At 46.7% G+C, this 27,179-nt stretch overlaps 1 protein-coding gene across 2 annotated transcripts; it reads left to right on the top strand.

The window, feature by feature from the left end:
• Nucleotides 1-391: 391 nt before the first annotated feature.
• SLC75A1 (solute carrier family 75 member 1) lies at nucleotides 392-27,162 on the top strand. 2 transcript variants are annotated; one of them, XM_075420410.1, is made up of 13 exons: nucleotides 392-474; nucleotides 2,741-2,930; nucleotides 4,157-4,253; nucleotides 9,009-9,112; nucleotides 10,042-10,200; nucleotides 12,006-12,194; nucleotides 16,645-16,753; nucleotides 17,029-17,140; nucleotides 18,536-18,644; nucleotides 21,298-21,388; nucleotides 23,139-23,186; nucleotides 24,588-24,677; nucleotides 25,848-27,162. In XM_075420410.1, exons 2-13 carry the CDS (start codon nucleotides 2,760-2,762, stop codon nucleotides 25,952-25,954), a joined length of 1,386 nt encoding a protein of 461 aa, XP_075276525.1. In that variant the 5' UTR covers nucleotides 392-474; nucleotides 2,741-2,759; the 3' UTR covers nucleotides 25,955-27,162. The 2 variants fall into 2 exon arrangements, with proteins under 2 accessions (XP_075276525.1, XP_075276524.1); XM_075420409.1 differs by lacking the exon at nucleotides 392-474 and adding an exon at nucleotides 549-628.
• Nucleotides 27,163-27,179: the final 17 nt, after the last annotated feature.

Here is a 27,179-nt window from a genome sequence, read left to right as displayed (position 1 = left end):
AAACGTGCTGTTTTAAGGGAGTGGTTTGTTTTAGGAGCAGCGTTATGTCTTTTGCAACTCCTTTCTTCGGTTTGTCGGAGACCAGGAAATTTTAATTTCTGAAAGCCCCAGCTAACTGCTGCTGTAACAACGTGGCTGCGCAGCCACTAACGACCGAACGTCCCTCTCCCCCTGAAAACCCTGTCAGGCAGGCGGGGACGGCTGCCGCTTGGGGTACGAGAGACCCAGCTGCACGGCTCGTTGCCGAGGGCTGGGGCGCGCCCCTCGCTCCGGGCCCTGCGTCCCTCCCGGGCGCCGGGCCCTGCCCCGCCGCTGCCTCAGCCCCGCGGAGCGGAGGGGACCCCGCCGCCCTCCCCGCGCAGGGCCATCCGCGGCCGGAAAAGGAAGGCCGGCGGGGCGCGGCGGAGAGCCGGGGAGGAGCCGCCCGCCCGGCCGCAGCATCCCCAGGGGAGGGCTCCGGCTCCCTGGGGAGCGGTAAGGTGGCCCGGAGGGGGGCGGGCTCTGCCGGCGGCGTGGGCGGGAGCGGGGCTGGGCCGGGCGCGGCTCGCTCGCCTCAGCGGGGCTGCGGGTCCCCGGGGACTCACCGGGGAGGCGGGGAGTCAGAGGAGCCTTCCCAAGGCTTACCAAGGTAAAGCCGGGCCTAGGAGACTTCAGAGGTGGGGAAGGGGCGGTGAGGCAACACCAGGAGGATGGGTGGAGTCCCTACTGCTGGCTGACGAGAGATCCCCGTCTGTGGGTGGGGCTGGGCCCGCCGGTCCCTTCGCGGAGCCGCGGCCCTGCCGGGCAGGAGTGGGCGGGAGAGCCGAGGCAGGGCCGAGCCAGCGCCGGGGGCACGAGTGGCGGGAGAAACGGCTTCCCCCGGCGGCCCCACCCTCGGACCGGCCTCGCAGCAATCGGACGTCGCGGTGGAGGCCAAGTGTGTTGTTTTTGCTGAAGGGACGCCAGGACCTATAAAAACGTTCGGTGGTTTCCTGCCTAGCGAAAAAATACAGGGAGGTTTGAACTGATGGAGCGCAAAGGCAGAAACATGTAGTGCCTTGGGACATTGCGCAAGGGAAATGGAAATGGCAGCCACGAAGCTGAAAGCGGAGCCGAACAAAAGGTCAGCGCTGGCTTCAGTGGGTTCAGGCCGCACGCTTGCTGAAATGGCAGAAAGGGCAAGGCGTGAAGGATGTTATCCTGCGCAAATAACCCTGGAAAAGTTCAGCTTGTTCGTACAATTCGGTGGATGAATAAACAAATTGCGAGGAAAACCAAGATAGAACCTGCCACAGTGGGCCCATCCCTCAGCCGTTGGCCGGATAGACCTAGGGACAGGGAGGGTTTGGCGAAATGAGTGGTTGTTTTGGCTCCAGATGCTCTTACATCATTTGGGTAAACAAATAATGCTAAATATTTGTAGTGGTGATGACTTACCATTTAAACAGAAGGATCCTGAAGATAACCAAACTGCTGTGTTCACTAGCAGATTTAAGAGCATTATGCCAGGAGTTTAATGGATTGCGGGTGGCCCCCTTCCATGTTTACCTCACGGCATTTGAACTTTTATTAATGCTTCAGTGCTGGTAAACTGAATTCACAGGTAAAGAAATGTCACGATAATATTTATTGCTGAGCATAACAAAGTGTTATGATCTTCAGTTAATGCAATATGATGTTATATGCACAAGTGTACATGATACAGCATGTCCTGCCCAGAATAGAATTTATCTAAGAATTGCTCAGTGTTTCCAATCCTGACTCATCAAAGTTAATGGCTATTTTGCTGTTGGTTGACTTTGTTGGATGAAACAAAGTCTGCTTTGTTACTCTTATAGTGCAACAAAAGTTCAGGCGTTTTTTGAAGTAGAAGGGACTGCAAATTTGATTGTTTTATAACTGAGATACACTGTAAAACTGTTTTACAAGTCTGAAGTTTGCAGTTTCATGGTTTATGTATTACTCCTTGATTTTGATACCTGTTGAAACCGAGGGTTTTTTTGGGATATGGACTGACTTCTTTATTTGTTAAATAGTGAATGTGATACGGCCTGCATCTTTTTTAGGTCTTTGAGATGGTTTTGGAGTATTATCAAGGAAAGTTGGTAGTTCTGATATTTCTGACAAACTAAAATGCTGCCAGAATCACTTGAAGCTCCAACTCATATAGCCATTCAGTGGCTGTCAGGCAGAGAAAGAAAAAAAAAAAAAATCAAGTTTCAAGATTTTGTTTTGCTGTTTCTGGAGTTGCTGTTGCTCTGCAGGATTTATCTTAAAAACAGGATTCCTGCAATAGTTAGCAAGTCTACTTTTTTTAATTGTTACTGCTTTAGTAATTTCTAATATACACTGAAGGCATAAATAATCTTTTAGTTACTTGAATGTGGATATTCAAAACAAGACTGCCCTTTCTTACCCATTTTACTGTAATGCTGAGTTGAAAGCACTTGGGAAATTTGTATTAGCCTTGTTCACATGTTATCAAACTTCAAATGCTCCTTAGTTCTGTGTTTTATTTGGGATGCTCCTATAATGGAGTTTGTTATCCGATTGCCCTTGTAGTCTGTTCTTGATGCAGGCAGACTTGGTGCTGAGCTAGTAACCAAGACTAGAGAATTGAGGTTCCTGTTCCCTTGAAAACCAAGTAGCTTAATATAGCCAGAGCTTATATTTTTTTTTTGTGAAGTCTGTAGAAAGGAAGAATGAACTAGCAAGATACTCTAATGCTTCCTGTTGACTGGATATAAATGTAATTTTTTAGAAGCAGAGCACCTGGGAACATGGCCCTGCGAGAGGGAGAAACCAGCAGCAACTCCATCAATGACAAGCAAGAACAGAACTGCAGTCGTGTCATTACAATTGTCTTCCTGGCACTCTTCATTGACTTGTTGGGATTTGCTCTAATCTTGCCACTGTTTCCTTCCATCCTTGATTATTACAGCCAGACCGAGGTAAGCAACAAAGTCAGCCTGCTGAAAATGTTAAGTATGAGATCTCTAGGGAAGGATGGAAGAAAAATCCCTTGCCTTGGAGCAAACCAAATAGCTGTAGGCAGAATAGTAATATCTAGCACATTTAAACGGTTCATGGAGTGAATTTGTTTGAGAAACTCTGTGAGACTCTTCCTTCTTGCTTTTTCTTTAAAACGAGGGATTTGTTTGGGGGAAAATTCAGGTATTTCTTAGGGGCTCGTCCTTGTAATTACCAGTGCATTTGTGACTTACACTGATATCACTGGTGAGACAGAGTAAATGACAAACCATAATGGGTCTGCTTACTGGGGCTTATCTAAGAACCAGAGAGATAAGAGCTTTGACTCTACATGAGTATTTCACACACTCCGTTGCTCCTACCTCCAGCATCCTGTTCACTAGGTCTCAGCTTCCATTAGCAGCAGGGAGCTGGCTGCTGGTCTGGGACTGCAGGGTAGAAGGTTGATGGTTCCCTGCTGTGCAGCTGCTTGCAGGTGCCATTCTCAGGTGTTACTGGACAAGATGAAGATGTTGTCAGGGGAGAATTATTTTTGCAGACCACACATCTGTCTTACAGCCCTTCTCTAACCCCACTCCAATGGCAACTGTAGCCTTTGTCTTTCTTAAAACCCCATCTCTAACCCTAACCATGGGCTCTGATCTCCAGGATCTTCTCCCACTTCCAGTGTATTTCCTATAGCCAAGATCTTTTCAGATGGCCCTTTTCACCTTCTTTTCAGGGCTTCCTTCTTCTTTTCAAGTCCTCCTGCGCTTTTTGGGAACTATTCTTTTTCACATCACCTCTTCTTTCTGGACCTACAAGCCCTTGGTTCTCCCAGTCTAAATAGCATATGTGCAGAGGGATAGAGTGTGTCTCATGTTGCTTTATCAGCTGAAGGATTCAGGATGTGCCACTTCTGTTTATTTCAGGTTTTAGCAAGTAGTAGGCCTGACGGTTTAAAAAAAGTTCAAATTCAGCCATTCTTCCACCCAAACACATACTCCAAATTATCTGCTGCTTGTTACCATTCACAATTTAAGCTCTTTTTAGCCTATGACAACTGATCAACGTGGACATTTTCCCAAGCAGGAGGAAAGAATCATCTAATGGTACCTCTGGTTCACTAAGCTTTGATGCCATCTTTGAAAATAAAACAGAGAAACTGTCTTCCTGCTTCTATTTCTCCCATCTATCTGTTTTTCAGGATGGATTCTATTTGTCATTGCAACGTGGTGTGGACTGGTTTGCAGTGATGGTTGGGATGCCTCCAGAGCAGAAATACAACAGTGTCTTGTTTGGAGGTATGGAGATTGAACTAACAAGTTAACAGACACCCCCCCCCCCGAAATGTAGTGTGTTGTTTTCAAGTTATTTGCAGTGTTGATGTGAGGAATGATGAACGATGAGGAAAATGACAAGAAATACAAAAAACATACCTGCCTGTTATTACATTTAGACTTAAATAACACAGAAAATGTCTCTTCCAGTAGGCTATAAATTATTTTGTTTTCACCACACTGGTAGCAATGAGGAGTTGGACAGCCCCATCTCTGTCATTTGGAGACAGCTAAACAGGCAGGAGGAATGGGCTAACAGGAGCCCTGTGAGATTCAGTAAGGAGAAATGCGAAGTCCTGCCCTGGGAAGGAGTAGTCCTGGGCAACAACACAGACTGGGCACTCACTGGTGGGGAGCAGCTCTGCTGTAAAGGCCGTGGAGGTCCTGGTGAGCGGCAAGCTGAAGCAGAAGGGCCAACAGCACCTGGGGTGTGTGAACAGAAGCAGAGCCAGTAGACTGAGGGAAGCCATTGTCCCCCCTCAGCACTTGATAGACCATATCTAGAGTGTATATCTATCATATCTAGAGTGTATATCTATCATATCTATCTATCATATCTATCATTGCATCCAGTTTTGGCCCTGCAGTACAAGACAGACATCCATAAACTGCAATGAGTTCAGCAGAGTACTGGGAAGACAGAGGGTCTGGGGAGCCTAGGCTTGTTGAGCCTGGAGGTATTAGCACCCTTCTGATACCTGTGGGGAGGCTGTGAAGAAGACAGTGTGGCCAGCAGGTCGAGGGAGGTTCTCCTTCCCCTCTACACTGCCCTAGTGAAGCTTCATCTGGAGTACTCTGTCGAATTCTGGGCTCCCCAGTTCAAGAAAGATGAAGAGCTACTGGAGAGAGTCCAGCGGAGGGCTACAAGGATGGTGAGGGGACTGGAGCATCTCTCCTACGAGGAGAGGCTGAGGGAGCTGGGCTTGTTCAGCCTGAAGAAGAGAAGGCTGCAAGGGGACCTAATGTATACTTACAAATATGTGAAGGGTGGGTGTCAGGAAGATGGGGCCAAGCTCTTTTCAGTAGTGCCCAGTGACAGGACAAGGGGCAATGGGCACAAACTGAAGCACAGGAAGTTCCGTCTGAACATGAGGAAGAATTTCTTCCCTCTGAGGGTGACTGAGCACTGGAACAGGCTGCCCAGTGAGGTTGTAGAGTCTCCTTCTCTGGAGATATTCAAGACCCGCCTGGACAAGGTCCTCTACAGCCTACTGTAGGTGACCCTGCTTCGGCAGGGGGGTTGGACTAGACGACCCACAGAGGTCCCTTCCAACCCCTACCATTCTGTGATTCTGTGAGGCATTTAATTGTGGTGCATGGTGGGACAAGGAAAGGCAACAGGTGGAAGTAAAAGCAAGGGAGGTTCAGACTGGTAGTAAGGAGGAACTTTTTTGCAGTGAGGATGGCCAGTGGAACAGGTTGCCCAAGGAGGTTTTGTAGTCTCCATCCTCAGGAGCTGTCAGACCCTGACTAGATGGAACTCTGAACAATCTGGTCTGACCTCGCAGCTGACTGGATGAGCAGGTGTTTGGAGTAGATCCCTCCAGAGGTCCCTTGTAACCTGAATTATCCTATGATCTCGCCCAGTTTGTTCTACAGATTGCTAGAGAAATACAGGCCTGCTGTTCCTTATTGTCAGACTGCCAGCAGAGGGTCAGGAGCCTGCTGCGCTAGACGCTGCACAGTCACAGAAGTTATTCTCCCTTCACAATTGATCCACACGTGACTGGAGATCATTCAGTAGGAAACATTGGAATTAGAAGCGTGTGAGTTCAAGTCTCACCTCCCTGCAGGGCAGCAATAGTGCAGCACTGCTTCTATATATCATTAGTCCTATTAAAAGCAGGAGAGCTGCTGACTTGCAGGGTCCAGAAGCATTTGCTGTCACTAGGACACGCTGGTGTGGGTGAGCTCCAGCAGGAGCAGTGCAGGAAATCCAGCAGCGCGTATGTCACGTTACACATCAGAGGCTCTTTTGGCTCCTTGCGATCTAGAGAGTTGTGAGGAAACTGGGATTTCAGAGTATGAAGATGTGAGGGTGTCTGTGTTAATTGTAATAGGAAATGTCTAGACCTTCTCCTTTTAGTGAGCTGAGGCATCCTCCAAGATAAGCAAAAGGCTTTTAAACTAAAAAAAAAACAAGTAAAACTTTATTAAAATAGAAGTGTAAATGTATTGTTACTATTTAAAGTAGGGTTTTTGGGCTTTCCAAACATTAGAAAGTTTATAAACAATTTTCCTCTTTCCCACAGCGTCCTTGCAGGCATGTTGTTGTTTCTGTGCTCATTTTCAGTCAGATTGTTTCCTACCATTCAAAGTCAGTAGTTTTCTTTAATCTCTCAGAAACTGCTTTCTGTCTTCTCTGAGGGCTGACTGCATGCCGCCCCCTTGTTCTTTCTCTCCCAGACTCTGTTTAAGCAAGGGGCTGGGAGCTCACAGTCTTGTTGAACTTGTTGCCTTTCCTTTTTCCTGCTGTGCCCTGTACTCTTGGGAGTGTTGTACCCCTTGACTTGGCTCAGTTGCTGTCAAGAGGAAGGAGAAATCTCCCTGCTCCTTCCAGAGGAGTCCAGCTGACTCTTTTGCCTCGTGAAGAAAATACAGCATCTAATTGGGAACATGCAAATAAAATAGACACTGTTTGTCTTGGAAGGGAAGCTGGTACCCCTTGCTGTTTTCTCTCTAGGAGAAAAGTACTGAGAGGAAAAGTATTTAGAAGCAATGTTGAGTAGTGATGGGAATGTTTGCTAATCACCTGACAGCCACAGGCAATGAGGGTGCAGACAAGGTGGCTGAATTAACCTGGTATCTGTCACGTTTGAATCCGTCTCTTCTGCTGGTTTTGGTGACAGCTTTTCATAATGAGCCATCTAATTTGCTAAACCAGCAGAAAACTTTTTTCCTTTTTTTTTTTTTTTTTCCAGATTAGTTTTCTGCTAGATTGAGTTGAATTAGCTCACTGGAAAGCCAACTGAGGCTGCAAAAGCAGGGGAAGATGGACAAGTTATCTTAGCTGTAGTCAGCTCCTGTCTCAGTCCATCTTGTGTGACTGCACCTTAAATGGTTGGAGTGGAAAGGTTCATTATACTTGTGATGTTAAGCAGAGGCTGCTGTAGTCTTCCTGTGGCCTTCATTCCTTCATTGCCGTCATCTGCAACAAGGAGCATAGGATTGGAAAGACACTTGCAAGATCATCTTGTCGTTTCTCCCGATGCAGGATATATTCTGCATTCTTTCATCTTTGCTTAGACTGCAACCTCTTCAGGGCAGAAACCTCTGCCCACGTCAAGGCACTGAGGGCACTGATACTTAGTCGCAGTGACCAGGCTTCACCCACACGCTTTCTGCCCAGTGATTCAGGAGAAATATTTCAGCTCAGGCCTGGGTCTTGCCTGAGTTATATCGTAAGTATAGCCTTGTCTCCAGGTCTGTCTCTGGCCCAGTCGCTTGGATGGACCTTGGACCTACACTGCGGATATCTGATCTCCTGGGCAAACCTACATCATAGTCTTGTTTCCACTCATTTCTCTGACCCTGTCTCCTGCTGGTCTTGGCTGGACTCCGTGGATGGATCTGATGTATAACCCTTGCCTTGTCTGGGGCTGTCAGCGGAGCCGGCCAGCGGCAACCTGCTCTGGCCAACCCATCTGGATCGTGCGGGACTGCACCCTGGTTGGCGGGGGCACTGCCAGAGCTGTGGTCACCCTCAACTCCCGGCTCGTTCCCCCATGCGGAACAGCCCTGCTCTTGCTGCTCCCTGGCTGTGAAGTGTTTGGCATGTCTGGGTGTTTTTACAGTGCTAGAAGTACAAGGAAGACAGCTTGTCTCTCATTGACATCAACTGCCAGTGTACCAATTTATAAGATTTTTACATAATTTTCTGAGCTTTTGAGCTATCACAAGCAGCTGTTCTCTCCAAGGAGTTCAGTATCAATATCCTGCCTCCCTTGAAGCTGATGGGAGCAAAACTTTTTGTCTCTCCTCTGCCTTTTAAAGCTTTGATAGCTGAATGATCCGAGACATATAATCCGTTTTTTCCTTTAGAGAAAAACTGTGACAGCAAGGCATTTTTTTGCCTGTTTGTTGAGAGTGTAGTGCAAATTAATAAGTGTGTGAAGCTAGAAATGGCAAGAGAAAAGAGGAATTAAAGATCACAGAAGCTGGAGGCAGATTTCAAAAGACTCTTGGAGTCTGTTGGAATCACTCCTACCCTGTTAGTGCCTCACTAACAGCAGTGCTTACGTCCTTCTTCCATGATAAGAAGGAAAGAAAAGCTAATTAATTGTGACAGAATCAGGTTCAAACAATCAAAAAAAAAATCTTAAAACCACTGTGACTATAAAAGACTGCATTATCTCTGCTGTAAGAACAGAAAATGTAGATAGTCAGATGGGGAAGCATTGGAGAATCAGCATTCCATTATAACCAGTGAGTTTCAAACCCCTTCTCACCAGTGAATCATTCAGTTCATGCCTGTTACTCTGGTCTGTCCGTGTATCTGTCTGTATTTGCCACCTCAGTTAAATAACAATACAAGATCGGTGTTTTGAGGGTGGCTTAGTTTCAGAGATAAAGCTGTTCTTTGTAGCTGTTGTTTTACATTTAATTGTGTGCTTTTAATGGACGTAATAGAGTGGTAGGTGTGGAACAGGTTGGCTGTCTTTGTATTTAAGATCAAGGCAGCAAGTCTAATGATATATATTTTGTTGTTGTTGTTTTTAGGTCTGATTGGCTCAGTCTTTTCCATCCTACAGTTTTTCTCCTCTCCCCTCACTGGTGCTGTGTCGGACTGCTTGGGCAGAAGGCCTGTCATCTTGATGACAGTGGTATGTGTCTCATGCTGATTTTAGTAATGTCATCTCAATACACAGCTGAAGGCACTGTGGTATTACGGTTAGCACAAAGGATTGGGATGGTGAACGTTCTAGGTCTGACAGTTGTTGGCTGCTTCTTGTCAAGTCACTTCTAAATGCAGGCGCTTAAGTTGAGCTTCCCACATCCAGAAGTGAACACAGAAGGCACCAAAATACCTATCTGTTTCTGGGATTTTCCAAAATCCCTTTCCCCTATGTACGGAAGTGTGACTTCAGATGCTCTGTTTACAAATGTTAGACTTAATCCCTGTATATTTTAGTTCCCCAAGTGACTAATGAGGGCTGATCACTTCATGACCTGTTTCGCAGAGCCTGGGGATTGTTGGTTAGGAAGTGCTATATGGCAGTGTAAGATACATGAACGTGAACACTCTCCAAAAAGTTTTCTCAGTTTCTGGTCAGGGTATGGGGTTCTGATTACAGAAGCAGTGCAGAGCAAGTGCGTACATACATGGTGGAACTTGGCGGCGAATGGCATACAAATCCCTACTAAATAAGCACGTGTGCTTATGATTACGAAATTTAAGGACTAGAACTGTGAATTCTTTTTATTTTGAACTCAGAATTCTCTTGAAGGTGGAAACGAGTGGGATGCACAAAAGTGGTCTTGTACCCAGGACTGATTCAGCTCCCTCTGAACTTTGTTTGCTCTTCTAATTTTATTAGTAATCTCACATTTATATGAAGTTTGTATGGATTTGTTTCTACTTTTTTATAACACTGTCCAGGACATAATTCAGTATCAGTATATTCAGACATTTCTGTTACATGAGGTTTGAAGCAGCTGTTGAAAACAAATAAACAAATGTTTAGCTGGGAAATATGCAGAAATTATATCAACTTTGCTGTTCTTTATGAAGAACCCTTTCTTGCTTCTGCAGATGGGTTTGATAACATCATACGCACTATGGGCTGCCTCTAGGACTTTTGGCGTTTTTCTTCTCTCCAGGATCATAGGTGGAATAAGCAAAGGGAATGTCAGCCTCTCCACAGCTATAATTGCTGACTTGCACTCTCCAAAAGCACGGAGCAAGGGCATGGTGAGTTACACATGGGGTGTATGTTTGGGTTTGCTGGGTAGCTTTTAGTTGATTTCAGGTGCTCAGAATGTCTTCCTTAGGTGTGTGTTCATTGATCAAGTGAAAACATGACTGTACCTACTACCTCACTTCTGAAAAGATGCTAGATCATTTTGCTGGTGAGCTCTCAGACTTCATGTATCAATGACTTTTACTTACAAGTGAAATGTAGATGCCCTTGAGGTGGAAAAACTACCTGTGTAAGTGTTGTAACTGTTACTCCTGCTGATAACTGTGATCCTCATTATAATAGCTGAGAAACCAATTTTGGTGTCTGGAAACCAGTTACAGGACAACCTGTTTTTCTCACCTTCCGAAAGTGTGGAAGCGCAGCAGCACTGCACAGCACAGCGTGCCTCCTGGCTTGCTTGGGTGCTGCACTGGCTTCAGGATCTGAGCTCAGCGGGTAAAGGATGTGGCGTTTGGCTGACTGAGTAGCAAATAGTATGAACAGTTGCTCTGTCCTCTTCCAGAAGGCAGTGGACCAGATGGAAACACCCTGAATTCACAGGCTGAATTTTGCCTGTGAATCAACAGTTAGATCTTTTATCTTGTAAAAACCTTGGGGGCCCAGACTTCTCTTAACAGATTGTTAAAAGCCATTGTGCAGGACAACTGCTTCTTGGGAGGGGAAAGCTTTAGATGTCAGTGATAGCTTATGAATTTTCCAAGCAATTTATTATAGTCCTGGTGAGCCAAAGTATATTTTTATTTATGGAGAGGGATAGCCATACAGCACAGGTAAATAAAATGGGTCAGGTCTTATTTTTAGGGCCTGAGAGCAAGTCACTTAGTACAGCATGGCTCACATCCATATGGCTATACTCTTCTTTTTCAGAGCAGAGTAGGCCCGTTTATTCAGCTTTCTGGGAAGAGAACAGCATCCATTGATGCTATTCCAAAACTGTGATGGGGCAATTCCTGGGAGAATGCTAGCTGGGTAGGCTAAAGCAATACTGGAGACTGTGATGTGACACCTGGGGGTGCCCTGGCCTCGTTTAGTTTGGTGCTATAGATATAGTTAAATAGACTCAGGAAAGCAGGAGGATCGTGTCCTGGGATGACACATTTGGGTCCTGCATACGCAAGTGTACAGCTCTGAATCTCTGTTGAAGAAAATGAGCTGGATCCTGTACTGTTGTATTCTTAAGCAATGTCACTGAGTCTGATGGCTCAAATCACTGCTCTTTTAAGCTTCCATCCAGTGTGTACAGATTCTGCCTCTTTTGCTATGTGCTGATTTCACAGTGAGTTCATAAATCCTATTTAGTACTTGCACTAAATTCAGGTTGTTCTGGGGAGTCTCCCGGCCTGTTTGCTCTATGAGATAAATTTCTAAATACAGAAATTGCCAAGGTGTTTTAGAAGCTATAGGCATTATTATGAATTCCTACCATGGTGCTGTCCTCCCTACTCCAGTTTCACACTACAAAAGTTTATACTATGGCTGAAGGATCTGCTGGCTGAGCAGTCCCTGAGGTAAGAATCATTATTTCCCGTTCCAACTTTCTTTGACTCATAACCACGTTGCAGTTTGTTCCTGCCACTTGCCTGACTAGACAGAAAATAAAATCAGTTATTTGGAAATATTTTTTCCAGTTAATGGTTGTTGCTGTACACTCCCTACGTCCACTGGGTGGTTACATTCTCTATCTGGTTGCATTTCTTTAGGGTAAATGCCAAGAAATCCAAATTGTTTTAGAACTGAGGTACCTGAACAAACTGATGTCTAAATCTACATGTCTGTGCTCATTGTATCACTGCAGGCAATGATTGGCGTTGCTTTCTCCCTTGGTTTTACCCTGGGTCCTATGATCGGAGCTTACCTAGCCATGGAGACAGAGAAGGGAGAAGTCTTCTATCTTCGTTCAGCATTGTTAGCACTCATGTTTGCTGTGGCTGATCTCATTTTCATCTTCTTCCTACTTCCAGAGACACTTCCCAAAGAAAAACGGGTAAATGGACTCTCAGTCTGAAGATTTGTGGTTCTTGCAAAAACGGGGTTTGAGAACTGTTGAAATACTGGAAACAATAAAGAAGAGGCTGAGCCAGTATCTCAGGAATTCAGCTCATTCCTGGAACTAGGATTTGATATTATTACTCAAGCTGGTGTCAAAGTGGTTGCATGATGGTCCCACCTCCTAGCCCAGTGTAACATGAGAAATTCTTTATAGCTAATGTGTCTGCTAAATTGCTGGTTTTGGTGTGTTAGGTTTAAATTTCTCAGAAACTAATGGGAGCCTAGGAGGAAGAGGGTAAATTTTAAATTATGATCACTATGGCTCCCTGGGGATGACTTTCAGCTAACTGTAAAAGTAAATGCATCAGAGACTGGTCATTTAGCCAGTATATGTTAGAAATTTTCTGAACCATTATCTTGTCTTTGCTTGATTATTTTGAACACTCAGGTAGTAAATGACTCTTATCCTTGAGCTGTGCTGTCTTCCACAGATACAAAATATCTACACGTGCTAAAATTCCATGACTGGATTTGTGGGGCCAAACATCTATTAATATTATGATTTAATATTATGTGATCAGACACCGTCCAAGATATATCTGATTAAAAGTCTCTTGGAGCAGTCTCCTTTGGTAGTGTAGGAGAGAATGAATTCAGCCCTAGATATCTGGGTGAAACACTCGATTTGAGGCCTTCAGATGGGTTGGATCTTTCCTGTCATCCCTTGTTTCTAAGCAGCACTCAGCTGTTCAAGCGTGCTTGGTTTCTGGATAGCCAAACCCGTTTGACACTGAGAATTGTTCAGGAAACTTTTGGCTGCAATGCTCCTGCAGGGGCAAAACTTTAGACCTTCCCAGAGTGTTTCCCAGCAGTCTGTGTCCCATGTGAAATTGGTTGCTCACGTTATCTTCCCAAGCACTACAGCTATTTTATTTTTTTTAACAGCTCTTCCATGTGTCATCTGTTCCCCTTTCCTATTTGGCTGTTTCTAAGCATTCTGGATAAAATCCTGTTCTTTGTTAGAGCTGCACACTCTGGGATGGTGGCAACATACTGACGTAGGGATGTGCTGTAGAGCGAATCTGTATTCTATAAACAATTCCACCTTTGCTGTAGATGGATAAATGGCTTCAGTGCCTTTGAGGACTGTATGATGACTGAGTACCTCCCTTCCCCTTCTATTAACCTCGCAAGAGTTCTTCTGATAAGCTAGTCTGTGCTAGCCAGCGTGACTGAGTTTTGGTAAGAAAATGAACACTCTGTCCCTGCTTTTTGGGGCTCTGTCTCTACGCATAAGTGGGTATTGCGTGAGGTGGATTAATAGGGGCCTCTCAGGGTCAGGTCCCAGTCATGCAAAACACATGGGGTTTTATTGTTGATGAGATAGTGGTTTGTCTGGCGTTGGAGCTTCTTGGGGTTGGTATCAATGCTTTTGTGCTGTCTCCTTTCAGCCCGCATCTGGGCCATGGCCTCATGTCGTTTGTGTGTTCCAGGGTATTTGTAATTTCACTTATTAGGCTGGTTTGCTCTTTTCTTGGATAATTCATCCAACTTTGTGAGTGGGAGGGGAGCAGTTTTATTTGCCCCTGGATGACAGAGGAAAGGCAGGTATGTTGGCTGCCTTTCTGGAGCTTGGCTGGGCTGAGCTGGAGCAGGTGCTCCCAAAGTAGAGGAATGGATGCGTTGGAAGGACAAAGCTGTAAAAAGAAGGGAAATGATAATGATAACCGGTAGGAGGATGTGCCAGTGGGATTAGACATCTGTTTCCTTGAAATATGCTGTGTTCTCATCATACTCTTGTTTCTCTATCAGTCCTCTTTTCACGGGAAAGAAGATGAAGTATTTCACATTCATTCTTGTTGGAATTAATTTGTAGAAAGGGGAAGGTGGAGGGGGACAGGGGAGAAAAGGAGGAGTTTTCATCCAAAGAGAACAGAATTTTTGCTATCCTTCTTGCCCTTATTTTCAACCGGTCCACAAGTTTATCAGGTGAAGAGTGACCAGAGAACTGTACCTTTCACCTGTCAGAGACACTGGTCTTATGTGAGGCAGCCATAACAGCTGCTGCTGGAACCTGCTTGGGAGAAGGGAGGAATAGAAAGGTCTCTAGCGGATTCTGTCCCCTTTAAGAGCTTTTGAGTTAATTTTTAGCTAAGCTAGTCATGGGCAAGGCTGCCTAGCTGGAGGGAGGGTCTTGCAACCTTTTTTTTCTGGTGCCCAGCTGATCATGTAAGGACTATGTAGGGCTGTGCAGCATCACTGGCAGACTTACGGAATAACAAGGCTTTTGCTCTATGCATACAAAACAGTGTCTGATTTGAAGGGTAAGGCTGGAGCTAGGAAGGTCTGGGCTGCATTGCAGATTTGGACTGACTCTGCGCCTTCAAGACATGTTACTTAGTCTCCCTGCATTAGAGGAAAACAGAGTGAATAAAGACGGTGTGAAAAATGTCTTCCAATCAAGGTGACTTTTAGGGTGATCGTGAAATAAAACTGAGCAATTATGGAGTAATAAATCATAAGCATAGAAATTAAACACAACTTAGATGTTGCAGATTTTGAACCTGCAAAGAATCTGAACTCCAAGCAGCTGGTGACATTGACTGAAATTGGCAGCGTATACTTTCTTATTTGAGGGTGGTGAAACACTTTTGTCAGTTTTAGGACAATGTTTTCATTATCGATCAGTGGATGAAGTCACTTCTAGACCACTGCTCCTAGGGCAAAGATAGAAGAAATGAAATTTGCATGCACGCACACACAGAGATTTAGAAAAATCTAATAAATATATATATATTTCATAAAACACTTAAGATTTTAAGCATATACATGCATAATGTATGTCCTCAGGACCAAACTAAAATCAGCCTTGGTAGTACAAAGCAGCTTGGCATCCTGTCTGACATGGATAATAATTCAAACCAGGTACAAACTACAGGTTTTTTATTAGTGGCAAACATGCTTGCAGAGTGTTGCTTGTTACCAGCTTGTTCTCTGTGCTGTAGTACAAACACCATCAGGCCAACAAATGCAGGAACTGAGGATTGCTACAAGCCAGCTTCAGGAAATCCTCTTACAGACCTTTTAAAAGCATGAGGAAAGTTCTTGGGAGAGTCTGTTTACGCTCTGCAATACATGCAGTGGAAGGGGAAATAAATATCCCAGTCTGTTCTGTGTGGATCAGCAGCTTTATGGCTTTATACAAAACCAACCTGGTATGTTGAACTGGTTGCTGTTGTGAGGCTAATGGGCTCCAGAGCTCTGCTGTTGGATACTCAGAAGCTCTGACTATGAAAACAAGACAGGGGTTATGTTAATACCATATTGAAGGTTGATTTGTTTACAGCTTTATTAAATCCAGTCCATATGAGTCCTCAGGTCATGCACCAAGATTAAGCTCCACTGATAACTTGACCTTTAATCTCTGCTCTCAAGGGGGTAATAGCTCCCTCCCTCTCTATCCGGCAGGAGAAGGAAGCTCATCAGATGAAGTCTGTGCAGTGCTTTGAAGAAGTGAAATATTAAGTACGGTTATTCAGGATTCTTGAGTCTGTCTCATCTCTTCCTGTCACTGTCATGTAAAGGGACAGTCTAAATTCTCCTACTTTAAAAAGAATCGTTTCCGTAAGAATTTAGACATTATTTCTTCTTTAGTACTTTCTTTAATTTTCTATACCTTAGAATAAAAAAGAAACAAAAAATCAAATTCACTATAGATCAAAGAATAAACATCTCCTCAGCTCCTGTTGATAAGGAGCAGGTAGAGTGCCACTAAGTGCGTAATTCGGTTGACATGTAGAGTACAAGGACGAGAAGTGCCACAAAATAAATTTTCGTCTTCAAAGAGCCACATAATGTGGCTGGGCAGAATGTATCTAGAAATCTTTCTAAAATCTTTCCAAGGAATCTCTTTAAAAATTCTGTTTTCCTTTTCTTCCCCAGGAGGTGTCACTGGCTGGCTAAAAGAACAACCAGTACAAAACAAACCGTTGTTTCATGTGCTACACGTACTGTTCTCTGTTCTCGCACCTGTAGCACACAAGCAAATCCCCAGCTTCCCATGAGCACGCAGAAAGATGTGCCATTATTTTCCCAGTAAATGTTCACTGGAGATGAGGGATGATGCGAGAAGTGAACCAAATAAAGCCACCTTCAGGGCTGTGGGGAATGAGCCTCTTTTGCTTTTTAAGAACCCAGGGACGAGCCTGTTTTCTGTCTTCAGTGAAAGCTGCTATCAGTGCTCTACCTTCTGGTTGTAGTGGTGGAAACAGTTCTGTGACCAGAAAGTCTGGGATGTTATTGGGGTTCACTCAAACTCCAATGCCAGTTGCCTTGTTTCGTCTCAGATAATTTGTGTAGGTGTAGAAGTACGTTTGGTTGTTACTGTCAATTCCTTGCTGTAGTTATTACATCAGGTTTTTAAACAAACCTCTCTTTCTCATCAGGTCTCTTCTGTGACGTCTGGATTTCAGGCAGCAGTTGACTTGCTCAGTCCTTTGGCTTTATTTCAGTTCTCTGCCGTCACCCGAGGAAAGGAATCCCCTTCAGGAGAGAGTAAGTGTTAGCTGGCTTTATATAGTAGTATTTTATGTCTTTTTGTATGTTGTGTTAGTTTCTAAGTGAAAACTTTACTCAGACCATTTCAGAAGTCATTCTGTGGCATGTCTGGTGTGGGCATTTAAAATGAGCATCTGAGGTGAGAACTTTTCCCTGTGCAGTTGATAAGTGTTCCTCTATTGTTGTTGTTGCATTCTCAAGCTATGCTTGAAAAACACCACTGTATTTATATTTTTTTTTCCTTGGTGTTTGTTTGTTTTTTGTTTGTTTAGATCTTCAGAATCTCAAAATCTTGGGCCTGGCTTATTTCCTGTACCTCTTCCTGTTTTCCGGCTTGGAGTATACACTGAGTTTTCTCACTCACCAGAGATTCCAGTTCAGCAGGTATAGCAAGCGTAAAAGATGAATGTTGTATATTTTGTCTAGGATATTTCCCGAAATCTTGATTTAAGGTCTCTTCATTTATTTTGAAGAGAGGCTTTAAGAGATTGGTAAAAACGGTCTGAAAGCAACCACTGCATTCAGTGATACTTGGGCTTTGTGGGAAGAATTTATGAAAATACAGGCATGCTGTTTATCATGAAAGGAAATACTCATTGAATCTACAACTTCTAATAACTAGAGAAAATAAATACACAAGATTAAAGCTTCTGAAATATGTATTGGTGGGCTAGTTATATTGAATTTAATAGAGCCTTTTCTCCTCTAGCCCAGAAGTGCTCCACAGTATCAGGACAAATCCTGAAGCTCAAAAAAATCAAAGAACGGAGGGATAGCTATGTGGTTGTATTTGCTCGTCAGAATTCTGCATTGCATGCGGTGTACAGTCATTACATCATAGAGTTTGATGTCCTTTAGTCAAACACTAGAGGAGAAGGAGAACAGAGTCCACTAACAGCAGCTCAGCTTGAAATACTTTTGCTGCCAGCTCGCAGGAAGATTTCTAGCCCGGAACATGATCTTGCATCTTGATTCCTTATGTGTGTGTCCTTCGCTTTGAGTAATTCTCAGGGGTTTGTCTCATCTTGCCCTGTCTGTCTGTCGTTACACTTGTGGCTTAACTAATGTCTGTGCATCAAGAAAAGGTTTTCTAGTCTATGAAGTTTGCTTCTGCATAGTCCTTTCAGGATAGCCATGTAGTGAGATATACAAATTTACGCCAACAGTACAGGCTGTGTGACAACCAAGCTTGTTAATGGAGGTCAAAACTTTTAGTTGAGAATATCCACATAGTTTAGTAGATAAGAGAGGCGAAAGGGAAATTTGAAGAAATATTTAAGGGTGGAGGGAGTGATGTTGCAAGCTCCCCGGTGCGGTACATGATCCCCAGCATGCCAGTGCCCGTGTTGTGCCTTGGTGACCTTAATCAGACCCTGCATGGGTGGTGGCAGTGGTGGTGAGAAAGCAAAACACTTGTTCCTTGGAAACCAACAGCTCCTGTGCATATGGCACAGACTTCATGGCACAGGGTAATTAACGTGTTGACTTTTTGTGGGCCACCCTAGAAACAACTAAGCTACATCACAGCAGTCGAGAGATGACTGCAGCCTTTGCCAGCAGCCGTCCCATCTCTGTGTGAAACCTCAGAGGTTTATCTTCTTGCTGTCTGCCTGCCATGGAAACAAATGTCAGCATATTAAGAACTTCGCACTGCTCATGCGATCACCAAAAAGCATTTTCTCTCGCTGCTTCAGGAAGGGGTCTGCACGGAACCTGTGAATCCCAGGGTGGAATGCTCTGTGCGTGACTCCATAATCTGTGCTTTTGCCTCCCTTCTAGCATGCAGCAGGGCAAGATGTTTTTCTTTATTGGAATAACAATGGCTGTGATCCAGGGAGGTTATGCTCGCCGAATCAAGCCAGGAAATGAAATCAGAGCTGTAAAAAGGGTAAAAAATTTTTTTTTTCATTTTCTTTTCCCCCACAAATCTGATACGTTAATTTTCAGTCTGAAGTGCAATGAAAGGTAGTTGGAGGCTATGACTCTATTTATCAAATCAAAACAAACTTCTGTCTCATTAATCCAGCTCAATGGCTTCTCAAGACCCTGGTTGTTGGGCATTTATCAGTCTAGCTAAACTCTGTAACATCAGAGCCCTTTCTTCCTGCATCAGCTACAATATTATTGAAATGTTGAATAGTTCACATGTAACTGCAGTAGGGAATGAGAACAGTGTGTCTGTCTGTGCAAGCTAGGTAAAATGCTGTGAAGATTATGCTTTGTTCCAGTGATTTCTCTTGCAGTGCAGACATTGGAACTACCAAAGCTGCTTCAGAGCTGATCTCTGACTCTCCTTCTGGCCAATTATTTTCAGGGACGTGATTGGGCTGGCCATCTCTGTGCTTGGCAGGCTTTCCTTAGAGTATATTTCACTGGTGGGCAGTGGGAGACAGATTCTCCTCCAATCTTTGATTTGTCATCATCAGTATTACAGGTAACAATGGCATGTACCAGTGTTCAGACAGAAGTTCTGCTGATGGAAGCGTACATGTCTGTTGTTTTGCTTGCCTCTTTCTTCATAGAGATGATGCTGCTGCTCTGCTGGGAGCAGGGAACAGTTCCCTACAGCTTATACAGCTGTGGCACAGGTAGATGTGTTCTGTCACTTATGTTTATGCGTAGAGCTAAACAAAGCAGGTTTCGAGTGTTTCTGATCTTTTGTTGGCTCCTTCTTAATAGGTAGGCTTGGACTGTTAAAGCCTCCATCTGTTTATTATACATGTTTGTTATACTCTCTCTGGAGAGAGTCCAGCGGAGGGCTACAAAGATGATAAGGGGGCTGGAGCATCTCTCCTACGAGGAGAGGCTGAGGGAGCTGGGCTTGTTCAGCCTGAAGAAGAGAAGGCTGCAAGGGGACCTAATGTATACTTACAAATATGTGAAGGGTGGGTGTCAGGAAGATGGGGCCAAGCTCTTTTCAGTAGTGCCCAGTGACAGGACAAGGGGCAATGGGCACAAACTGAAGCACAGGAAGTTCCGTCTGAACATGAGGAAGAATTTCTTCACTCTGAGGGTGACGGAGCACTGGAACAGGTTGCCCAGGGAGGTGGTGGAGTCTCCTTCTCTGGAGATATTCAAGACCCACCTGGACAAGGTCCTGTGCAGCCTGCTGTAGGTGACCCTGCTTCGTCAGGGGGCTTGGACTGGATGACCCATAGAGGTCCCTTCCAACCCCGAACATTCTGTGATTCTGTGATTTTGAGGCCAGTGTGATTTCAACGGTGGCAGGGTGAAAAAGATTACCAAACTGCACTGCAGTCCAGTGAATTGACTCAACTTTTCTTAAAGTCATTTCTGCTGGTGAAACCATCTCCACCTTGCTCCCTGGCAGTCAGATGTTAATGGCACATTTGCTGTGTCACGTAGGAAGCACTTCCCTGTGAGAGAAACCTCACGCTGCTGTGTTCACGCTGCTTTATCCTCTGCATCAGCTTCCTCCGCGTGCTCTGCCAGCCCGCTGTGTTTGCTGTCACTGCGCTGCAGTTTATGAAAACTGGGGTTTGCCCCACTAATTTTTGTACTCCTTCCTCTTCCCTGCGCTGAGAAGTGTAGTTACCTCGAAATACTCACTTGGTTTAGTTGGTCTGGGCTGATCCCCTCTCGTAAACACCTGTGTGCACAGCGCAGAAACTGGCTGGTCCCAGGGCACTCGTTCCTGTGGACGCGTGTGGCCTGAGTGGCTTTTGCGGGAGTTCCCCCTTCTGCTGAAGTTATTCCGGCGATTTGTTTGTCCATCTGGATCACACGGCGACTGTGGCCTCTCTTAGCACAGTGATTACTGTAGCTCATTTATAACTGAATCTTCAGAACGAGACGTTTGGTGGGAGTGAATGCCCTCTTCCGTGACACGCGCAGCCCGTCGTAGCTGATCTGTCTTCTCTGAGAAAGCTCGGTGTGTGAGCTCACAGGGGAACTGAAGTCCCGGCTCTTGGAGGAGATAAAGATTTTTTTTTTTTTTTTTTTCTTTCTTTCTTTGTGGGTTTGAATTGCAAATACAATTCCCCACCCATTTTTTCTTCTTGTCTCCAGAAGTATGGACTTCGAAAGCTCAAGCCCTGAAAATCAGTCCATACTGCTGGAAGCAAGCAGAGGAGCTGTAGACCTGTTGTTACACACAAGCTTTTTCATCTCTTGTGCCAGCTCAGGAGATACAAAGTGAAAGCTAGATTTCTGTCCAGTTCAGCACAGAACAAGAGGAAAAACCACCAAAACCCAGCAGATCGTGTGAGAGAGAGAACTCTGCAAAAATCAGTTTTTCCTCAGCTGTGGGAAATGGGTGGCAGGATAACTACAGCCTGCGTGACAGGGGACGCCAGCCCGCGCGTGGCCTGCAGTCGGGTGGTAGTGAGAGAGAACAGAGCAGTGAACTGCGCTGGTGTGTGGCCATCCAGGTGAATCTGAAACGTCTGCTGGGGAAGAAAGGGCTTTCTGCTGCTCACTTAAACGTAGTCCTGTCGGCGGGAGAGAACTGGCAGGACACCTAGAATTAGGCTTTAACGAGCAGGGCTTAAATGTAACCGTGTGACTCATTCATTTTGCAGGCTATTATGTTGCTGATTCCAGCTTTCTTGTTAATTGGGTGGGCTGCAAATGTGACGGTGCTGAGTGCTGGACTGCTGCTGTACTCGTTTGGTGAGCCATTCAAAACGCACTGAAAGCTAAGCACAAATCACTTCATATATTTATTCACCCCTGTTAAAAAAGATACACTTCTAATTTCAAACTGTAAGTAGCAGAAAGATGGTTCTGTTTATAAAAGTGTGGAAGAAGTAGCGCCTGGGGCTTTTTTCTGATGCTGCTTGTATGGGAGGAAGTTGCCATGGTGATATTTGGACGCATCCCCAGTGCTCCTGTTGTCCTGTGTCACCGGGGAGCTCTCGAGGGTGGTTTTTTCCCCCCCTCTCCTCAGACCTAGAAACAAAATATTCGCTAAATAGTTCAGCTCAGGGAAAGAAGGGAGACAGCTTGTCTTTGTATTTCTGTGGTGGCTGCACTATTTCTCAGGCAACGGAGACCGGGGCACTCTGAGGCGGAAGGCGGGGGGTGCGTTCAGAGCGAGGGGAAACCGGCCTTGCCCTGAACGCTGCGGCGCGGGGCTGTGCTGGCTGGACGCCGCTCTGCTCTCGTGCGTTGCACGCTGTGAGCTCAGGGAGAGAGCAAAACTCCACCTGTTGCTTCTGATGAGTGCAGATGGTTTTCAAAGATGTTCAAGTCTTTACATAAATAATACTCTGCCAATTTAAGCTGTTATTCAGGGAAACAATTATGAGTGAAGTTGGATTAATCTGCTGAAGTGCCTGTCTGAAAAGAGATTTAAGGTATTCGCAGTGCTGCTAACTATTGTTAAGAAGCTTCAAATATGAGTAGTTACAAAAGTAAGAAGACTTCTCTTTTGCATGATACAGCTTAGAGTAACCTGTAAACCACAAAACACATCTGTTCAGTAACTTGCCTGTCCAGGGACAGCTGTGTGTTTGACAGGTTTCAAAATCTGCATCTTGCCTACAGATTAACTTGGTGTCAAAAGCCCGCTTGGTGAGGAGGGCTGCGAGGAGGTATTCGTTGTGTCTAACTGGGCTTCTAAGTTGGGAGCCTCGTCTTCCTGGGCTCCCTGCCTGGGCAGAAGACCCCATCTCTTCCCCAGTTAAGCCAGCTAGAAATGCCTCTGCAGGGGGCCTCTCTTCCTCCCGCTGTCCCCGGAGTTAGGGCGCGTGCAGTTAAGGCAAGGTGCCTGTCGTGCCGGCTTTCCAGTTGTCCTGTCCTTCCCAGAAAAGACTCTGCTTTGTATGCTTACAGCACTTCCTTCTTGGCAGACAAGGCCCCTGTTCCGGTAAGAGGGCAGTGATTGCCGAACAGCTCTTGGCTTTTGTGTCCACAAATTTTGTAACCTCTTCTTCTTGGACTTGACTGTCTTATTTCCCGAGACAGAACGTAGCTGCCTCTTTCACCCATGAGCAGGTAGAGCCGTATGCACGGGGACAGTGTGATTCTGTGCACAGCCCCCTCGTTGTCCATTTGAAATGTGGGCGATTCCCTTTCCCTGCTCCACCTGACCGGACCGCAGTGGTTTGGAAAACTACCAGTTAGCTCATCTGGCCTGCCCGCCCCTTTCCCGTGGGCTCACAGCAGGGGAGAGGCTAATGTGAAACAGCTGCTTGGAGCGCTCGTGGCTCTGGGCTCTTCGCGCAGGTCACCTTTGAGGGGGTGTTTCGTTACTGAACTGGATTAAACCTGATGATGCATTGTTGGTGCAGTGCCCCGGAGCTCCGCATATTTCTCTGCAGCAGTAACGAGTTTAGGCCACATGTTTTTCACGATTGTTCCTGTAGCCCTTTTGAGCTCTCTGCTGTTCACTGACAGTTTCTTTTGTGGACTTTTCCAGCTGCAGCCATCGTTATCCCGTGTTTGTCAGCAGTGGTGTCAGGCTATGGTGAGTGTCTTTCCTGCTTTTTGAGCGGCAGCCCTTGGCCCCACAGCTGACTGTAGTACAGGCTCGGCTCGGATACGGAACTGACCTCAAGTTTAGTGATGCACCAACAGGAACGCTCGTGGCGCAGGCCTGCCTCGGATCCAAGTGTTGCACCGGTGGCTCGTGGCTTTATAAACGGCCTCTTTCCCCCCAAATGCACTGAGGAGGAAAGCAGAAATGCCAGGCGTTGCAGCGAACTGCTGCTCCGCGGCGTACGCGCGTCACCCCGAAGCGGTAACCACCCCTGCGGGAGTGAGGCGAAGGCCTGGCGCAGAGCCCTGCCTGGCTGCTTGCGTGCCCGCGATCCACGGCTGTGGCTGCCCGCAGTGGCGGGGAGGCGAGGAGGCGAGCCAGTGGGGTTGTGCTGGAGGTGCCACAGCCTCCAGCGCCTTTCATTCCGCGAGCGTCCTTTGGCAAAGGGAAGCCAAGGGCGACGGCTGGGGAGAGGAGGACAATCTCCTGCTCTGGGAAATGCAGAAACATCCCGAGAGGGAGCACAGGGAATCCCCAAATTGGCTTGTGCCGTTTCTGAAAACCGTCAGCACTCCGTAATGGATAATTTCAGAGCTAACAACCAGCACTGATCTGTTCAGAGTGAATGTCAGCGTCACGCTTTAATTTTGTACTGCGTAGTGCAGCTTGTTCCAATGCGATGGGGACGCTTGAAGCCACCTTGTTTCTGGTGATGAGGCAGAGTGGGCAAAGGATTAACGCTGTGGGCAAAGGCTACAAAGAGCACTGAGCAGGGAACAGCCTGGGGTCTCCGAAAGAGACAGCAGCCGTTGCTGCCAGCAGTGAGGTGGCTTCTGCCCGATTCCTTAGACAGGGCTTTCTGAGGAACCCTCTGAAACCTTGCAGGGCTGTGGCACTGGTTGCCACATAACCCTGCAGAGCAGACGTAGCTGTATTGCCGTCTGTGGGTGACATGGTTCGTTCTTTAGCTTTGGGTCAGTTGGTTGGGTCAGTTGGTCGTCACCACATCAGCGCCTGCTGAGGCGAACAAGGAAGGCTTTGCTCATTAATGTCACTTTTACATTGCTCTTATTTAACTTGCATCCGTGCTTCTGTATTTATTGTACACCTGTGCCTCCCCAGCAAATCTGTTGTGCAATGTAAAAGGGTTTGTTGTTGTTTTTGTGCGAGGGCACTATGAGTTGTCCGTGGACAAGCACTCTTGACAAGCCCTGGTGTTTTTTTTTCAGTGATGCAGTCATGTTTATCCTGGGGGGGGTGAAACAACGTAAATGCAGCTTGGGGCAGTGACCATGAGATGAGAGGAGGGGTTGGTGCCTGTGGGAAATGCCCTGCCTTGCCCTGAGCAAAATCTCGCCGGCAAGTAGTAACGTCTCTCTGCTCACGCAGGCTCCGCCAGCCAGAAGGGACGCGTCATGGGGATCCTGCGCAGCCTGGGCGCCCTGGCCCGAGCCCTGGGACCGATCCTGTCGGCCACAGGTGAGCGTGGCCCCGGGCCCCGCCCCCCCCCCCCCCCCCCCCCCCGCCTTTGCCAACGTGGGGCTGAAGGACAGGGGAAGGGGAAGCCCAGTACACTTCAGAGCCATAAAGTTGTCTTTGCAGCAGTTGGTACCCGTGAGAGCTGCACCGGGGCAGGACACCAACTAATGCCTCAAGGAAGAGTTAAGCAGAGAAAAACCAGACAGAAGGTACTGCCTGGCTCCTTACGAACTCCCGCAGCCCCATGTGTCGCTGTGCGGGCAGAACCACACCGCCGAGGGCCTGGCCCCACCATGCAGAGGGGGCTGGAGGCTGGCCAGGAGCCGGGGCCTCTGCTGGGCTTGTTTTTAGCCACTTTGGCAAGTAACGCCGCCTGCCCTGGCACTTGGCAAGCAGGGTCGGTGACAGCAGCGTTTCCTGTGCTGTGGTAACTGGTTCCCCACATCCCCTGGAGCTGCATCCCCAGATGACACAAGTGAAGTCGGGACAGTCCATCGTGTGCAGCGAGGAGTGAAGGGCCCACCCCCACTGCTGGCCCCGAGCTGGGGGAGGGTGCCCTGCAGTGCCCAGCAGCCCTGGCTGAGCCAAGCCCAAGCCCGGGCTGTGTCTGCGGAGCACCAGTATCCCCTGTGCTGGTTCTGTCCCCCCAGGCCATCACAGCAGGAAGGGACAGAAGAGGGGGAGGGGGCAGCACCCAGGCAGCAAGTCAGAGCTCGAATGTGGACCTGATGTGAGGGCTGAGCAGAGCCAGAACCTGCCTGCTGGGCGTCGGATTCCAGAGTGTTCCACCTGAGCGGATAGCAGCAGCAGCACCGACCGCGCTGGGAGCAGCCGGGGAGGAGGTGCTGGGGCAAAGAGTTGCAGGGGTGCCTTGCAGCGACAGCTGACTGCGTGAATAGCAAGGCCCTTATTGCCACAGTGGCACGAATGAAAACACCTCATTTCAAATAACCACTTTTAATGTGCTGGTTCCTTGGAAGAGAACCGCTGCGAGCTGCCCCCTCCGTGTAACTGGCGTGCCAGCAAGGCTGTGCAGTGGCAGATGCCAATGCAGTCGCGCCGTGTTCTCCAGGTGCGGCAGCAGGTTGCCAAGCACAGCAGCGCTGAGGGCCAGTTTGCGTAGATGCAAGGACAAGCCCACTAACAAGCTCCATCTTTTCTCCTTCGCAGTTTACTGGCTGGCCGGGGCAGAGGTTTGCTTCACCATCTGCGGAGCTTTGTTCCTCCTCCCCCTCCTTTTACTTGGCTCTACAAAACAGCGGACAAAGGCAGAGTAGGAAGTAGCCACAGAACTAGCACTGGCTTCCCAGGACCTCTACAAGTGCTGACTGCTCATCACACAGAGGAGGGGTTCGATCTTCTGGCAGGGCCCATGCAATGACCCTTTGCAGCAGCAAACTGCCCTCGGGTTTCTCAGGGCCCTCCACAAACAGTCATGTTTCAGGCGGCCTCCCGGCCAGTTTTGCAAATAGAAAAAACCCCACAAAAGAGTTGAATAAAGCACTGAGCATCAGCGAAGCAGCAACCGGTGAGATGGCAACGCGGCGCAGTGCAGTCCCGCTTCACCACCCCGTGCTGTTGAACAGAGCGCTGCAGCGTACACGGTGCCTGTCCCTGCTCCGTCCCTGGTTCTGGCCAGCCTCGAACTGCTCCCTGCGGTAGCTCCATCCAATGCAGAGCTTCTACACACCTGTCACGAGACCTCCAGAGATGCTCAGCAGACCAACTGCCTTATAACACGATGACCAAAAGCAAGCAGCAGACTGCAGGCTTCCTGACTGATACTTCAGCACAGGCAGGCTGTTTTTAACATACAACTGAATTTTGAGAGATACTTTGTATTTCTAATACAGTGTGATGTTTTTTGATGACCAGGCACTGTTCTTTTTGCATTACAAATAAACTGTTCATTGTACACTCGTCTAGTCCGTTAATGAGAGCGAAGGTGGCTCCGCGGGCAGCCCGGACCCTGCAGCGTTCTGCCCAGGGCTCAGCGGGGACGCATGGGGAAGGACGCCCTGCAGCAGCCAGGGCGCAGCTTTTCTGAGAATAGATTCAAGCCATCGTCAGCCAACACAACCACTACAGAAAATGAAGCAAATCACATCCAACAGGTGACAGCTGCAGAATAAAACTGTACAAGTTTTGAAAGCAGAGCAAGAAGAGACTTTTTTTTTTTTTTTAAAGAGTTTTATTTGTGAGTAGAACTTAATGATACAAGAAAGAAAAATACAGGACTTCATTCTGCCCCAAAGTGTGTAACCATACCATACATGACTACATTTCATATTGTAATACAAAGAATTAAAAGAACAAACTACAAAATTAGAAATTAAGAGTCATTGCATATGTGGTCAAGATAAATGGAGGGACTCCATTAAAGAACTGAAACATATAGCAATTAGTCATTTAATTACGACCCTGCAATAAAACACAGTTTAGCAAAATAAGTATCATATGCTTCCTAGAGTACAGAGGACATACAAGGGTAAGTACAAGCCG

Source organism: Opisthocomus hoazin, chromosome 5 (genome assembly GCF_030867145.1).
Source record: "Opisthocomus hoazin isolate bOpiHoa1 chromosome 5, bOpiHoa1.hap1, whole genome shotgun sequence".
NCBI classification, from domain to species: Eukaryota; Metazoa; Chordata; class Aves; order Opisthocomiformes; family Opisthocomidae; genus Opisthocomus; species Opisthocomus hoazin.
Note: the sequence above shows the minus strand (reverse complement) of the source record. Positions and strands in the feature narration are given on the sequence as shown.